A 17,994-nucleotide genomic window follows, 5' to 3' on the forward strand; every position below is an offset into this window, starting at 1 on the left:
AATGTACATTGCCAATGCCATATCCCTTCTGTAAAGAGAAGATAAATGCTGTCAAGTCAATGTTATCTTGCATATTTAATTTAACATTTAACAGTTTTGCTCTGAAAATAGCTATGCAAGGGGTGTTTTTCAAGCTTTTTCTAGGAATTCAGAACTAGATTTGCATTGTAGTTTGGTGTTCTAGAATGATATGGAATAGAACAAGAAACAATAGTGTTCAGTTGTAGTGCCACATTCAATCTCTGTCATGCTAGTGAAATCCTCGCTAGAATAACAAGAATTAACCACATACACCTGAACACATGCTGAATGTATTGGTGATCTGTTGGAGTACAGATTCTGGAAAAAAATCTGCACCACTCTGAAGTAGAAAAATAGAAATTGGGGGACAATAAAAACTGGGGAGGGAATATGAGCACACTAAACAACTCAAATTCTGATTTATTCTACTATCTAAACCACAGATATCCAGATAACCAGCCATCTTAATTTTAACTTTTTACCTTAAAAATACTGGACAGTTAAAATTATTCTTACTTCTTCTTGAAAAATGAAATTGCTGTTTTCTCCAAGTGAGCTGTATAGACACCACACTTTCAGAAGGCTTTATCGATGAAATAAGGTCAGAGAAAAAAAAACTAAAGGCCGGTGTGGCCAGATAGGAGTTCTGTGCACTATTCCAGCAGATCCTATATATCTCTTGTCCCATATATGTACCTGGAGTTGAGGATATTTTTATTTAGGTGCCTAGAGAAAGCTTTTCTAAATTTCAGCCACCTGGAAATTAAAAAAGTAGTTCACAAAATACTTCAAAATTATTAAAAGCTGAAATATTTAACGTTATAAATTATTATGTATATGGTGTATTTGTTTTTATAGAAGCAAATAGTGAGGCAAATACGTAATCGAAAGTTGAAAAAAGTATTTCTACATTTCAGTAAGCTGAAGGATCATATAGTAATTATCCAGTGATTTATTTGGGATGGGGTGGTGATGGTGGTTTGGTTTTGTGGTTTTGGTCATCTGTCAGATTCATTCTGTTCCCCCAAAAAAGCCAATATTCTGATAATTCATTGAAAGCAAATCCAAGTTGGTTAAATGACTGTAACCTTTCCAATAAATTTAGATTCCATGCTATAGGGACATCTGATCTTTAATAAATATATGTATTTTTTAAAGTGTTTGGTACTGTAACAGTAAATTAAAACTCTCTGCATTATTTACAGGTGCAGACTGTTCAGGCTTCAGTATCTGAATCTCCAGTGATGACCAACCCTTCCCAACGTATCCAGATAATTTCTACAGACTCCTCTGTAGCTTCACCACAACGCATTCAGGTAAAAATTCATTGATTAACTGTTACATGTTCTTTTCTTTCTCATCCTTCCACTTAGGTTTATTAAAAAACATGCTGAAGTCTATGGAAGACTTCCTTAAATCTTGTGAGAACAGTTCATCCTTAGTGCAAACTAGAATTCTCCTCCCTCAGCATGTATTTGGTGATGACTAGCTAGCTGTACATAATAATTGTATTGATGATGTGGTCAGTGAGGAATATTTGCAGAATTTAAACTTAGCCTATGTGTGCAAGTCTCCTAAGCTTTAGCCACAGCAAATGGACAGACATTTGTCAACAGAACACCCAAGATCATCTCCAAGGGCATTCCTCTTTCTCTCTCTGTCTCCCGACCATTTTTATGAGCCAGTGGGAGACTGGATAAAGTTGGCCTTTGGGAATGCTGCAGAGTGGGTTGTTGTTACTGATAGATGATACAAAGATACCATTCGTGTATCAGAACGTATGCAGTGAGAAATTATATAAGAATTGTTAAGTATTAATGTTACTAGAGCGTTGCAGTACTGCACTACTGAGCTTCTGCCCTCCTCGTCCTTGTTCTGGTCCAGTACAATAATCCCATGTACTTCTGCCAGAGGTGGTGCTGGAGAAGAGGATCTTCTAGTCCAGGGCATTTGGAACAGTCCTGGCAATGCAGCCTCCTTCACAGGACAGATTCTTCTTGGAATATGTCTTGATCAGGGTGGCTGGGTAGTGCCCCTATGAACAGCTCTGAAAACACTTTATAAAAGGTTTTGACATTGTCATTATACTTACAGAAAAAATTGTGTCACGTATAGTAATGTTATTTTCAAAGATTCAAATTGCAGTATGTATAATTACATACATCGTTAGTTTTCTTATGGACCTAAATGTCATTCATTTCTTATCCAGCCTTTTTCTTTAATCTTAGTTATTTATTATCATCAGTGCTTATATCTGATCCATGAAAAATTACAAAGAAGTCTCTATGATTTTTCTTTATAGACAGCACGAAGGAGATGTTCTTCAGGTATCAACAACTTTTAGCTATATATGTTATCTAAGATGTTATTCCTTAATGTTATCAGCAAAAGGTGGAATCAGGCAGCCTTACTGTTTCACATGCAGATTCTCAAGATTCTATTATGATGGAAGGTTTCTATTTTTGATACAGTTGTCTGGTAACATAATCTCTATTTTACCTGGTAGAGTAACCATATCAATATGTATCAATATTTCATTGCAAGGTAGATGTTCTCACAACATGTATAACTGAAGCGTTCTGAATATTCAGCATTCATAAGGTAGGTATTTACATTGTAATTTTTGTTCAATTCTGCAAAATAATCTACCTCCTTATATCACTGATATATCTGGAAAAATGCTGTGACTCCATGATGAAGGAGAATACTAGGATGAGAAAAGAGTATTCCTGCTTCCTCGAAACAACTACAGGCAATATCGTAGTGGTGTCAGTTGTAATCCAAGATTAGATTTCACTGTGAATTGTCCTGTTAGTTAAGATCTGTATGAAAATGATGGAGACTGAAAAATCTCAACAAGGAAAATGCTGGGGAGCTTAACAACTTAACAGTTGTACAGCAATGGGACTGAGGGGTAACGATTGTTCTTTAACTTTTGAGCTTCTTTGGAACTTTATGTTTGCAAACTCCATGTGCTTACGCACTGAAACGTTTATGCGTATTAGACCTAAAATAGTTTATTCTATTCTGTAAATACAAGAATCCAAAGAGTCCCTGAAAAGCTCTGTCTTGTCCAAAATTCAGTAGTACTCACCTTTGAGTACCATTTCCTTTGTGCAGGTTTCTTTCGGTTTGTAATCACAAAATGTTCTTTCCTGAAGAGTTTCTGTAATCTAGAAAAATCATCAGCTCTGTAAATTCAACTCCTGCTTTGGGTAGTTCTAATGCCTTTTTAAGGCATTCTAGCTTAGTAAAACTGTTAGCATAGTCTTGCTATTAAACTATTATCATACTGAACTTACAGAAAGTAAGACATATTACACAAAAAGGACATGACAGCTAGATGGAAAGTCTAGATAATGAAAATTAGGGAAATAAATGCACCTTATACAGTCCATTTAATATGTGTGTAAATTGACTTCACGTTTTATTTTCAGTAGGAGTTTTAACTCTGACATTAAGCCAAATACATAGATCAATTGTATCAAAATAGCTTTCACAGTCAGGTGCATACAAAATGAATACAAATCTCAAGAATGTACCACTATTTTTTTGGTTGTCAGCTGGAGTAATTTTTAATTTAATGTTTTTATAAATGATCTGGAGGCCCGAGTTGAATGTACATTAGATAAGTTTGCTGATGATACTAAACTCGGAGGAGCTGTGGACTCCCTTGAGGGTAGAGGGAGAGAGATCTGGATAGACTAGAGAGCTGGGCAATCACCAACCGTATGTGAAATTTATTTCCAGAGCAACTGCTGGATTATGCACTTGGGACAAGGTAATCCTGGTTATACGTACAGCTAGGGGGAAGAGAGGCTGGAGAGCAGCCCCACAGAAAGAGATCTGGGGGTCTGCGTTGATGGCAAGTTGAACAGGAGTCAACAGCTTGCCCTGATAGCTAAAAGGGCCAACTATGTCCTGGGTGCGTCGAGCACGGCCAGTTGAGGGGGGTGATTGTCCCACTCTGTACTGCACTGCTGCGGCTCTGCCTCGAGTGCTGTGTGCAGTTTGGGGCAACTCAATATAAGCAAAACATCAAACTCTTACGAGTGCGTTCAGAGGAAGGTGACCAAGATGGTGCAGGGTGTTGAGGGCAAGACTTACGAGGAGTGGCTGAGGTCACTTGGTTTGTTCAGCTTGGAGAAGGCTGAGGGGTGCCCTCATCACACCCTACGACTTCTTCGGGGGGGCAGCGGAGGGGACAGTGTTGATCTCTTTCTGGTGGCCAGTGATAGAACATGAGGAAATGGAATGAAGCTGCTTCAGGGGAAGTTCAGGTTGGACATTAGGAAAAGGTTCTTCACTGAGAGGGTGGTCAGTCACTGGAAGAGGCTCTCCAGGGAAGTGGTCATGGCACCAAGCCTGTCAGAGTTCAAGGAGCATCTGGATGATGCTCTTAATCATACGGTTTAGTGTTAGGTAGTCCTGTGAGGAGCAGGGAACTGGACTCCATGATCCTTATGGGTACCTTCCAACTCAAGATATTCTGTGATTCTATGAAATTTCTGTGATGCCGTGTCACTAGGCAGAGTGTACCCTGCATATATACCTGCGATTCATCAGCTGTGGTTCTTAACATTACGTTTTGTTCTTTACACTTTGTTCTTATTCTATCTGGGATCCACTATACCTAACTCCTTTTGAACAGTTAAATATGATTACCAGATCTCCACATATCTCTTCATTATTAACAACATCAGACTCACACTTTTCACAACTCTGTCTAGTATTTTCCATCTATGCAGTAGGTATGAGATACGTATGTATTATATACCTATATGTTTAGTTTGATTTTGTTGTTTTGCACTTATGTAGGTAGCTGCAGTAACTTTGCACAAGTGTAATAAATGTACAAATAGCAAAATAATAAATAACAAGGACAATTATCAGAGTGTATCATATAATTCTGAGACAGAATGAAAAGTTTAAAACATAAAGTTTATTGTGGCTCATAAAATTCTTCGATATGTTTTACAGATTGTGACAGATCAGCAAACAGGTCAAAAAATCCAAATAGTGACAGCAGTGGACTCAGCTGTGTCTCCAAAGCAACAGTTTATTTTAGCCAGTCCAGATGGAACAGGTGCAGGAAAGGTGATATTGGCAGCACCTGAGACATCTAATGCCAAACAGCTTATCTTTACCACCACGGACAACATTGTGCCAGGCAGAATTCAGGTAAGTACAGTAACTGAGATAGAACAGATTTTTGGTTTTCAGTTTTAGGTTTTTAGATTATTTAAGTCTATTGCTTTAAGACAAATTGCAATAGTTTTCTAAAGATCTAATGACATGGATCAGACCATACTAATTGTAGGCTTTGCTATTCAATCATAAATCCTCCTGTCTTCACATTCGTCACGTGTTCCGTTGCACTCGTCACCCCTTGTTGTGTGTCCTCATTAAAATTCCAAAGACATGAGCAAATACTTAGATGATGCTTGTGAGGAGTGCCAGGATTTCAGACAGTCTGCTCAAGATTCGCATATACGTAGAGATACAACTCACCTGAGCAAACTTACGTTCACAATGCAGTGTCAAGACATTGCAGTAAAAGCCCTCTGGAGCAGAAGCTGTTCTCTGTTGTTTGTGGGTCTTGAGCATAGTCCAGACCAATGAGAGCTTTGCAAAACAAATTATATAAACAGTAATCTATCTCTAGTGAAATTTGAGATTTCTTCCTAGCATTCTTTAAAAAAAGGGTGCCTAGTCGCTATTGCTACAGTTACAATAGAGAATATTTTACAGGGAGAAGTATCATTCTTACCTAAATATTTGATAAATTTTATTAAGTCTTCTAAAATTTATTTTACTATGATAAATGGATTATCTGATGGAGGGGTGGATTTTTTTTAAATTTTTCTGTGTTAAGTGGAATGTTCTGAACAGAAGTTTTAGAATCCAAGGCCTTCAGAAGCTAAACTGTTTCTGTAATGAAGCTCAGCTTCATTATCCCCATTATTCATATCCCCTCTGAACCATATGCCCCTAATAGCTAGAGAAAGGATAAATGTGAACAGCATCTGAAATACAACCATCTTTAGCTAAAATACAGCAGCTGTTTAAGAGTAATTGCAAGGGAAGGATACTGTTGCCTGCACAAGTAAGGAAACTTATTTGTAATGAAAAAAGCTAGGAGTTTTATTTGGGATTTGTTTTGCTATGACTTTAAACAGTCTCACAGTTGACATAAAAACTCTCATTAACTTGCATTTTATACTACTTAATTTCATTCCACATGTCATACTTATTCTTAGATTCGGCCACCTCTTCCCAGTTTCTACACCAATCTTCTGTAGGCAAAGCCTCCTTACTTTCATGTCAGAAGAAATATTGGATAATTACCTCCTTTTGTTCTGGAATTTTGTTTTAGATAGTGACAGACTCTGCTTCGGTGGAACGTTTGCTGGGAAAGGCTGATGTTCAGAGGCCCCAGGTAGTAGAATATTGTGTAGTCTGTGGTGATAAAGCATCAGGTAAGGAAGCATAGAAAGTAGCATTCAAGAAACTTGATTGAAAGGATGACTGGGGTGAAGGGAGGAGGTTTCATGTATTTTGACTGATTTCAGCCTTGGTGATGGCAAAAGCAATTGAGTCTAAAATGGAAAAAGATAAGATTATACCTTGTATTTGTACAGAATAGTTAAACTCCGCTTGGAAGAACATCAGTTTGTACTTCGACTGGAGTGTATGATAAATCAGCATGTGCTGAAAGACAAAATAATGATTGAATAGCTCCTGATAACTAAAAGAGACTATTTAAACCATTTAGTCCAGTTCCTCACAGCTGTGGGCAACCGTGCAATAAACACGTCACCTAGAAAAGCCTACATGCTCCAGGAAAATACTTCTTAGTGCTCTCTGACAAACTTAAAGACTTCCCACTAGATTTTGGTCTTTTACTATCAAAGAAAAAGGCAAGTATAGATGAAGTGAATCCTCAGCATTTCAGATCCATGCAGTAACAAGGAGTCTATGAGGTAAAATTTCTACATTAGCCAAGGAAGCAGTCTGCACTTTCATGCAACGGAGAAGACACCTTTCTGTCTTGCTTTATTTTTTTAAGTGTTTATGTAATTAAAACAATACCAGAATTGATATGTATAGGAGTTTTAAATTAAGATTGCATTTCAAATTTTATTGTAAAATTACTTATATTCTGAAATTACTTAAACACTTAGCCTGTATGTTCTTTTAATGTATCCTGTAGTCTGTAACAGCAGATAGAATTGCATCTGTACTTGTCCAGAATGGGAACTACCACTTCACAGGCCTCTCATTCAGAAATAGGCTTAGCCTTCCTCTCTTCTCTCCACTCTGCCACCAAAAAAGCCCTGACAATAGGTAAACAAAAAAACATCCTGTAAGACTTTAACAATGTTTTCACGGTCCAAAATGATGGTAAGAATACAAAATAAATTTACAGGTGACTTTTACAATGCTTTACTTGCTTAAGATAAATATTTTTATGTTAAAATATAAGTAATTTCCATCTGGTAACAATATATATGTTTCCTAGGTCGTCACTATGGTGCTGTCAGTTGCGAGGGATGCAAAGGTTTCTTTAAAAGGAGCGTAAGGAAGAATTTGACCTACAGTTGTCGTAGCAACCAGGACTGTATCATCAATAAACACCATCGGAATCGCTGCCAGTTTTGTAGGCTAAAGAAATGTCTCGAGATGGGCATGAAAATGGAATGTGAGTGTTAAGTACCCAATGTGATACTGTGCCTATCAAATAATAAATATGTGGACTACCACTTTTTAGTGTGTTCTCTCCATTTTGGTATATGTTGTGTGAAGGAAACAGAACTCTCAGCAGCTAAAGCATCTACTGCACCTTTCATCACCATTTTCTGTCTGAGGTGCAGCAGTGATTTATTTTAAACCCTGTCTCGTACTACTGTAGTCTTTGAGGAGCCCGCTTAGAGCCTCACTGAGAACGCATGTTGCAAACACATTGTATGTTTATAATACAAAATATTTTAACATGGGTGGACACAATCTGAGTCTAATGTTCCATGTTCAGAATCCACTTTCCTTCTGTTTTAATTTTGCTGCTTTTTCATCCAGTGACAGAAAGTAGTTGATGTCTTTTTTTAATGATTTTTATATTAATTTGGTCATTTGTGAGCATTGTATTACGAGGCATTGTATAAACTGTCATATTTCAAGCAATATACTTTTATGTTTGTATGCAGTGCTTCATACAATTCTAGTGCTAGCATTCAAACACCTCTTTCAGTATATTTTGTTGCCAGTTTATGCCACCTCTGCTTCTTCAATCCAGCACTTCATGAAGCCTGTTGTCTGGTTGTTCTGTGGTAAATTTATGGAGAATTTCAGGTGAAGAAACAAATACTTCTTCCGCTCTGATCTAGGCAGGATAAGTTCCAACCACTGAGTGCAAGGGAGGCAGAACTTTAAGGTGTCAATAGAGACGTCTCTGTTGTATTTGCACTCTGGAACTCCAGATCTGTAGTGATGATTGTTGTGCTTTGCACACACTGTGCTGAGTATAGAGGGAGACATTTGTACAAGAGAAACTGCTTCATTTCCAGAAGCTAAACCTTTCTTATCCCAATATGATTAGGATATATGCTCATTGACTTTATTGGACGTTGGATCAGGTTTCTGATTAATATGTATCCATCAAGCCAACAAAATGGATATACCTACTTTTAAGCCCCTAAATTTTACTGACAGTAACAATATTAGCAAAAATAAAATCAGGAACTAAATAACTCTTTCTGGTTATGAGGATAAAGGGAGACATATTCATGTGTTTTACTGTTACATTCACAAGGGCTATAAAGGAGGGTTGAATTTTTTTGTTTGCTTGTTAATAGTGTTAATCTTCTAGAGCAATAACTGCTGTATGATTAATTGCTACAATGAATAGCACAGAAATATTGTCTTCATTTATATTATGCCTTACATTTGCAAAGCATATGGGAATTAATATTAGTACAACACACTTAAAAATTCCTTATATTATTATCCTCATTTTCAGGTGAAAAATCTATGCAGTCAAATGTTATGCCAAGCTATAGAGGAGTTTGTAAAGCTTAGTGACTTAGATTCCAGATAACTTTCTGTATCTGTTTAATAATGATACTTTAATATTATAAAGATGCACCTTTCACTTCCTTTAAAATTACAAAGTTACTGTTTCTTACTATTTTTATCAAAAGTTTTACCACACTTGTTTGGCACATTGGATCCTAAGCTTATTTTACTCTAGTTATCAAGTAGAAATATTTTAAATTCTGAAAAGATTAGTTTTGGAACACTGTTCCCTAACTGGGTGGAATGAATGGATCTAAGTGACTTGTGTATCACACAGAGACTCACCTCCCACGGAATTAACCTGCATCTCTCGTGTAACTTGTCTGTCTTGACTTTTTCTGTGTTTGTTCTGGGTTTGCATTGTTTTGAATCATCCAGAGTATGACTGCGTCTAACATTTAGGTATAGCTTTACCTGTGAAAAATAATTTGAAGATACATTTGCAGAATGTTCCATCTTATTAAATACCAATGAAATAGCAAGTTTTGACTCCAGTTTAGCAAAACTTAAAGCAAATAGTCAATCTGTGACTTTCTTAGTTAAAAATGTACATAATCACAGTTACATTAAAAGTGGAGCCTGTGTTACTTCAGTCTTCATATTAAGTTTCCAGTTTTGCACTGAGCTGATACACCATCATAACTGTGCGAGCTGAAATCCTGTGAGAATTCTACTTTCTTTTTGTATTTTTCAGTTGAATTATTTCCTTTCAAATCTGCATGTTTCTATCTTTATGTAGCGGTTCAAAGTGAAAGAAAGCCTTTTGATGTGCAACGTGAAAAACCAACCAACTGCGCAGCTTCCACTGAAAAAATCTATATCAGAAAAGATCTACGAAGCCCTCTAATAGCAACTCCAACGTTTGTGGCAGATAAAGATGGGACGCGGTGAGTACTTCGGTTTTAACAGGTCTTATTTAAGGTTATTTGTGCATATTGCTTTGCAAGCACATCTGTGATCTTTTCTCCCCTCTGCTCTAAAGAATTGGACAGAAAAGAGCTCCAATTCACAAATCATCTGTTTCCCTTACCAAGACCAACCCAGATTGTTCTGCTTCGCATGAAGGTTTTTATGTCTGAGTACAGCTGAGTGGTTTTCAGTTCAGAGCTGGCTCTTGACCAGGCAGGTCAAAGCACAGACAGGGCAAATATGTGATATTCAAGCAAAAGGCATCTAGGCTTATGCTGTGATGCGTTCAGGTTAGCACTTCTCTGAAATCAAATCTGCAAATGGCAGACTCAGTCTTCCTTCTCTTAAAGACAGTAATAAAAGAGACTGCAGTGACTGCTGATTCAGATCCCAAGAGACCAGTTTCAACAACACCAAAACAGCAGCATTTTCCTTTTGCTGTATGGAAGATACTCTGAGACAGTTCCCATGCTCTCAGTTGTCTCCATAGGCAGTGGGTGTAGAAATGCATATTGTTATAAATAGAAGCAAGATTTGTCCTTTTCTGAGTAGAATAAAAAAGAACTCCAGGTTAAATTTCACATTTTTAAAACTGTAGGTCCAGTTAGTTTATGAATGGATAATAACCACCTAAAGGTATTGGATCTCAATATTCAGATGGGTTTTTTATATATATATATATGTTTATATATATATAAAAACATATGTATATTTTTTGTTGTACAAATGACACTGCTGTTAGGAAGTCTGAGCTGCAAATTTCTTGGAGAATTGTTTTTCAGTGTTCTGGTCAGATATTTGCAGGTCAGATTGTTCAAAAGTACTGCTCACAGACACATCTGCTTCTTTGAGGTTTCCTTATGCTACAGATCCCTTACAGTCCTATTAACAATATTATAGTCATTAAGTGTGACTATACATATATAATCCTTTATTAGTAGGATTCAGATTTGCATAACACATGATAATTTGCTGCCTGTGGTAGTTCACAATGGTAGTTGTTAGTCTCAGATGCCTTAAACTATAAATTTCCTGCCGCCTGAACCTGTGATGAGTGCATTTGTATTGGGTTACGTAGATGTGGAGTGTTATGTAAGTAACAAATCAGCTTATCCTTGCTAGCTGCAAAGACTCCCCACTGTCTCCCTAAATTAAATACAGCAAAGGGAAAGAACGTTTAGTGAAAAATCAGCAGAAATAAAGGCAGCAGAGATGTTACACTGTATTTTGGAATGTAAAATATATTTTCTTGACATAACTTTTTTCTTCAGTGCTGTCCATTGTCTGACTTGAAATGCACAATTAGACCTGCCTCCAAAGTCTAATGCAGAACTCTAGAGCTATTGAGTGACTTCTGAGAGCATGAGAAGACAACAACTTTTCTTAAGGCAGAAGAAAACAGCATGAAAAGCAAATGAGAAGAAATCTCTTTGCGAAGTTGTCATTGCTTTTGCACAGGAAAGGAAAACGTATTCCAGTCTTTCTGTCTTTCAAGCTACTTTTTGGAAACTTGTTTCAGAAAGACTTAAGTCCTGATGAATGAACTCTGAGCCTCCTTAAATTGTTAATGTAAAATTGGTAATCCTTTATATTCTAACATAGGTTGTTACACATTCTTCTGATTAATGTCAAATAATACTGACTGTCAGATGCCTTATGCTTTGAACAGGTCAGCAGGTCTTCTTGATCCGGGAATGCTTGTGAATATTCAGCAGCCTTTGATCAGGGATGATGGTACAGTCCTCCTAGCTGCTGACTCCAAGGTATTCTTTCAGTTAAGTTCTGAACATATATTTATTTGTTCAGATTATTTTAGCTATGTACATAGACACAAGTAATTCTTGCTCTTGAGAAGATAAGGTTGGGGTAAGTCTGAAGATCTGTACAAATGGAGGTAATAAGCTGATCAACAGGAACTTGACTTCTTTTCACGGGCATATTTCTGCAGAAGGTCAGCCACAGGTAGTTCCCCACATGATATGTCAGCTGGGGCTGGGGTTGATGATTACAATAGGATTTAAAGATCATTGTGAGCCACTGTTCTTCCTGTAGGTGTTCAGGAGGAAGGAAAAGGTATGTAAGGGAAAAAGACCGCAAAGATTAAAAATGGGAAAAATTTATGTATGATACGTTGTGTATAATTTTGATGTACTAATATGGTTCTTCCTTTTTAGGCTGAAACAAGCCAGGGTGCTTTAGGAACACTAGCAAATGTCGTAACATCTCTTGCTAATCTCAGTGAGTCTCTAAATAATGGAGATACTTCTGAAGTTCAACAAGAAGAGCAATCCGCAAGTGAGATTACACGGTATGCGTTTATATTTGCGTCTTATTTAGCACTTGTATTCTGCATGGTGTATACTTGCACTCGTTCATTGAAGTAATTTGGCGTTGTGGCACCGAGCACAGTAAAGATTGCCCCCTGCTTTGAAACAGGAAAACAATTGTGTGGAAATCCAGATTTGGCAGTTGTCCTCTTGTGAAGAACTGTGTCCTGTGTTATAAATGTAGTGTTCTGAAGCTAGACCAGATTTCATACTCAGAAAAATAATAAATGACTAGCTTGGGACTTTGAGAGGCTCTGAGAATAGCAACACTTCAATGCTATTTCGATAGGCTTGTTATATGGGAGCTTCTCCTGCACAATGCGTATGCCCTTAGTCCTGCTCTTCAGGGGTCTGTATTACTGCAGATTTCTTTTTGAGATTGTGTTGCCATAGTACCCGCTGGTAATGTAGGGAAAATGTAGTTAAACTAAGATCAATAAACTTTTTTTTTTTAATGTTTAGAAAGTTTGAAGTCTTGGTTGTCTTTATTAATGAGAAAAATGGGAAAAAGGAACATGGAATCTTAACATTTCCAGTAGAGCTTAAGACTTTTACGGTTGGGTTTTTTGGTTGGATTTTTGTTTGAGGGTTTTTTGTGGGGAGTGGATGGGTTGAAGGACAACATAAATTGGCAATATAGTGAAATAAGAAAAATACTTGGCCTCAAAACTGTTCCTTGTTTCTCAAGTAGAAGATTTTTAAGGGGAGCTTTACTTCAGGCTCTTAAGTCTTTTATTTCAACTCTTCGAGTCAGTGAACTGATACTTAAAAGTACTTGACACCACAGCTTTGACTTATGTCAACCTTGCACTCTTTCTTTAAAGCAGAAAAAAAAAAATCCCAAACTGCCCCTCCCAAAACTTTTTGACAGAAATACTGTTAAAACAGCACTATACCATAATACTGTCCACTGGTATGAAATTGGAGCACGAAATTCTTCCTTAAATCTAAACTCTGTTATCATAAGAAGGGAGTTTCCACTGCCTTATTGTGGCAACAGCCGAGCTACAGCTTGAGTAGAAAGGAGTCCAGGGACCAGTCTCTTTTTTATGTTACTGTCATAAGGTTTCTAAGGTTCTTTCTATACTGTGAGATCAGGAGAGTCTGGCCATATCTCGTCTTAAGGGAAAGGAAATTCAGGCATATTGTCTAGAAGAGAATCACATATTCTCCACTGTTTCAAGAAACTGGACATCAGGGACTGCAGGGTGTTCTCCAGAGTGCATCGGGTCTATAATTCTCACATAATCTGTTAAACATTCCAAGGAGAGAGAAGGGGATAGTGAATATAAAGTGCAAGAGACCCCTTTACTAGAACAATACTAGCATAAAACTATTATAGCAGGATTTACAGTAGTAAAATGTTCCCCCCCTTACAGGGGAGATCTTTTAGCAGTGATATATGGCAGATCTGTTCCTTTTATTAATGTCCGAACAGCCCAGAGAGGCCAGCTTGTAATGAAAAGTCTGAGCTTCTGTCGCAGCATAACCAGTTCCTGTATATGTTACCTCTAAGGGGAAATGCTTTATAGGGTTACTTCGACCACTACTCTGAAGTTTTTTGAGGTGTAAGGAAGCACTCTTTCATTGCTTCTTACTTCGTTTTTCAGGGCATTTGATACTTTGGCTAAAGCACTTAATACGACAGATGGTACAGCAGCTCATAACTTGGCAGATGGGATAGATCCTACAGGAGGAGGGAATATTCATGTAATCAGTAGAGATCAGTCAACACCAATTATTGAAGTGGAAGGACCCCTACTTACAGATACACATGTCACATTTAAGGTATGTGCTTCTTTGAATGTCTTACTAAACAAACTAACACTTAAGACATAAACAAGGATAAGTTTACTATGTTTACTTTATTCTTATATTTAATTTTGGCAATATGAGTCCGGATAAATCTGCTGTTTCAAAGCTTCTAATGCAATTTTCACTCTTACATGCTGTATCTAAAGAGTATAGGTGTTATTTTGTAAGATCTTTTCATAGACAGAAGGATGCTTTAAAATTTATTTCACTTTCCAGTGCTGTTGATAATCACTTTCAATATCATCCATATAGTACGATGTCTTGTTTAATTCATTTATAATTCTAGATAGTGTAAAACTTTCAGCTAAAAGATTTCTTCATATAAAGAGAGATTACGGTGCTGCCTTAGATGTTTATTGTTAGACCGCTGAAAAAGGTTTTGCATTTTAGAGGTGCTTCAACTGAATGCCAACACACACACACGTTGATAAACAGTGTTCGAGAAACACTAAGGGTGTTCATCTTGCTGTAATCAAGCTGCACTGTTTCAAGAAATGCAAAGATTGTTACTGAAATAAGTAAAACTTAATGTAGTCAAACTCTTGTTATAACCTTCTTATTCCCACTAGTGCTGTTTTGTGATTGTAGATTCCTATGACGTGACCTTCCCATTTAGATATTTAGATTTTAGATTTTATTTTGCATCTTTTAAAAGTTTTATAGCACTGTGATGCTAGCTAACACTCCACAGAGCAATGAAATTTATAGATTTAATTATTATTAAGTGACTATTAAAGCATTTTAGCAGGAAACATTTGAGCTCTCTCCCACATAATTTCTTCTCTCCTATTCCCATTTTGCATTCCTTGCCAGTAGTAATGAGTTATTTAGTACAGTTTTCCTTTGACAATTTCTTGTCACACAGTTGCTTATGACAGACTATGAGAGTAGTTTGAATGTTTTTGCTGGTTATTTCATCGGTAATAAAAATTGGTTTATGTCTGAACTGTGCATATTGTACTGTACTTTTATTTTTTGCAGTTGACAATGCCCAGTCCGATGCCGGAGTACCTTAATGTACACTACATCTGTGAGTCAGCATCACGACTACTTTTCCTCTCTATGCACTGGGCTAGGTCCATACCTGCATTTCAAGCTCTTGGGTAAATGGACATATTCTGTTGGCCGGTTTGCTTGCTAACGCATTTAAGCACTGATCTGAACACTTTTCAGTTATTTTGATTTTTTTAAATGATGATATTGTTTAATTTGTAATGAATTCTTTAAAATGTGTGAAGACTGTGCAATATTCTCCTTTTTGAAGAATAAAATAGAAGATTGCAGAGGAGGGGATAACTACAATATCTGATGTTACTGCGGTTACAGAAGCTAAAGCCGAATCAAAAGCAAGCATTTAATTTGTAGAAATATATCTTGGTAAAGAACTGGTGAGCACCATTTTACAGATAATCTGAAATGGTTTCCTGTAGTCAGCCTATCACTTCTTTTTGCTTTTTCAAATACTTGTAATATGCTAATATATGCCTTTTAGTAAAGTGATTTGCAATACATTAATCCTTGTTATTAATTGTTACAATTAACATAATTACACGTAGGGCAATACCAACCTGATATGAAAACCACCTACAGTTGTTTGATTTTCTGTTGTTTGTAGGCAGGACTGTAATACAAGCCTTGTGCGTGCCTGCTGGAACGAACTGTTTACCTTAGGCCTGGCACAGTGTGCCCAGGTGATGAGTCTGTCTACTATCCTAGCGGCTATTGTCAACCATCTCCAGAACAACATACAAGAAGGTATGTTTTCAGTGTGTGATTCTTAGACGTGTTCAGTCCTGTCAACACTACAAGGGCATTTGTATAACATTTCTCACGAGATGTTTCTTAATCAGTGGCAGAATTGTTCCCCAGGATCCAGGGAAGGAGAAACCTTCTCTTGCATAATCACCTTTCCTCTGGTGATGTACAACTTGTGTTGTTGCACTGACCTCACAGATCTCTGTGGGATAGAAGTGTTCATAGAAGAAATGGGGATAAGGCTGGAGGACGAATTCTTCTGTCTTCTACATCTGACTGGCAGTATAGAGAAAAACAAGTACCTCCTAAAGTTGGGTATGCTCACAGAGCTTTCCTCTCATCCAGATGTTTGGGTTTTTTTCCTCTTAGAATAATGATGTCTTCTTCCAAACCACAGCAGATTTTTTTCCTTCTAGAACTTTCCTTCTCCTCTTCGCAGTGTAAAACTATAGCATTTGCCAAGTGTCACAATGAGAATATTCTTGCAAGTACAATGGGTTTGGATACTGCTATAATGCAGTAATAATGTATTTTGAAGTACCCTCTGAAGCGTTAAACAGCCTATTTTCTTGACACTCTTAAGAAGATTTATGTAATTTTATTTTTAATTCAGTGTTGGCCTGTTGATAATGATGACTATATCTAGAATGGATTATAATCTGTTATGGGTTGTTTTTTCCATTCTTTTCTTTCAGGATGCTCCCAATCAATATGATTGACTAGCATGAGAATAACATCCCATTTTTAATAGGAGGAAAAAAACAATACTAGCAGCTTTAAACTCTGCAAATACAGCATATTACATGAAAGCTAGCTTAAGTTTAAGTGTGAGTTAAAAGTACTATTGATACCAATTTGTTTGATGTTTTTTCTGGTGCCATTAGGGTGCACACAGCAAAAACTGGAAAATAGGCTTTTACTGAGGAGAGTAAAACTTGATTGTAGAACTATGAAACGTACAAAAGTAGATAATCTGAAAAAAATGTTTAATATCCTTCAATCATAGTAAAGTACATTTGTTTTAATCTACTTTATTATCTTCATTATGATAAAGTAAATCAGACATAAATTTAATTCTTCAATGGATAGTGTGCTCTCATAATGAATATAGAGGTTCTTTTCTTCTTTATTTGTAATTTAAGAGAGCCTGAACAGCCCTCAAAATACACCAAACTGTAGCTCGTGTCCTGCAGAGAGAGAGGCGAGAGTTTAAAAGACCAACACGGAAGCGTGCACATTGTATGTTCTGCACAGAGTTGGGCTTTTAATTGTATCTGTCCGAATAAATAGAGCTGTTTATTCCATTTACACCCCAGACAATGAGTTTGTGGAGGAGTAAGTGGTGGGACTGTTACAGCCTTAAGGTGGCTCCACTTCTATTCCCATGTCTTAAAAAAATTAAAAAATAGATTTGTTCTACAACCTGTACTTCCAGTCATACCATGTTACCTGGGACTGGCCAAGAAAAGAGGATGATTTGTTTGATTATGATCTGTTTTATTTATCTATTCTGCGAAGTTATCATATTATATTGTGTATTATAACTTTAAAATTGTAAATAAAGTGAAGAAATTTCAGAACTTTATCTAGGAAGCATATTAGTGATTAGGCTATTTGGAAACTCTGGAATTGAAGTTCATTTTTCCTGAGTATTTCTGCACCATCATTTCCTACTTAATATAGAAATAAAAACATTACATCATATTTATCTTGATCCATCTTGAGTAACTAACATTTCTATCACAATTCATGTATTTTAGAAATGTAGATTATGCTTTCATTCTTATTTCAAGACATTGTGCACAAAATGTTTCTTCCGTTCGATCTTTTTATTGCGGTTTCAGAAAATATGTAAAATAATAATAAATTACATTGAAGATTCAGTTTAAGGCACATGGGTCTAAGCAATCATCTACACTATTAGCTGTACAGACAAAGGTAAAATATTTAAGTTATAATGATATGAAATATTAGCATTAGAGATAATGACTGGAATAAAATTATTCTGATGTGTTTCTCGAGAAAAAGATTTATCCCTTGTGAACTGACTTATCTCTGAAGTTTGGTAATAGTAATTATATATTCTAAGATTTGC

General features: G+C 36.6%; 1 protein-coding gene across 6 annotated transcripts in view; it reads left to right on the top strand.

Moving 5' to 3' along the window:
- NR2C2 (nuclear receptor subfamily 2 group C member 2) overlaps positions 1 to 17,994 on the top strand; it is a 37,614-nt gene that overhangs the window by 11,140 nt on the left and 8,480 nt on the right. For all 6 annotated transcript variants that reach the window (XM_086619337.1, XM_086619340.1, XM_086619341.1 and 3 more), the window contains exons 3-12: positions 1,227 to 1,337; positions 5,002 to 5,202; positions 6,398 to 6,500; positions 7,544 to 7,723; positions 9,833 to 9,980; positions 11,672 to 11,765; positions 12,177 to 12,310; positions 13,940 to 14,117; positions 15,126 to 15,247; positions 15,760 to 15,899. In XM_086619337.1, the coding sequence (XP_086475463.1) occupies positions 1,227 to 1,337; positions 5,002 to 5,202; positions 6,398 to 6,500; positions 7,544 to 7,723; positions 9,833 to 9,980; positions 11,672 to 11,765; positions 12,177 to 12,310; positions 13,940 to 14,117; positions 15,126 to 15,247; positions 15,760 to 15,899 (1,411 nt within the window). The remainder of the gene's footprint in view (positions 1 to 1,226; positions 1,338 to 5,001; positions 5,203 to 6,397; positions 6,501 to 7,543; positions 7,724 to 9,832; positions 9,981 to 11,671; positions 11,766 to 12,176; positions 12,311 to 13,939; positions 14,118 to 15,125; positions 15,248 to 15,759; positions 15,900 to 17,994) is intronic.

The sequence above is a fragment of the Tauraco erythrolophus genome, chromosome 12 (assembly GCF_009769465.1).
Source record: "Tauraco erythrolophus isolate bTauEry1 chromosome 12, bTauEry1.pri, whole genome shotgun sequence".
NCBI lineage: Eukaryota > Metazoa > Chordata > Aves > Musophagiformes > Musophagidae > Tauraco > Tauraco erythrolophus.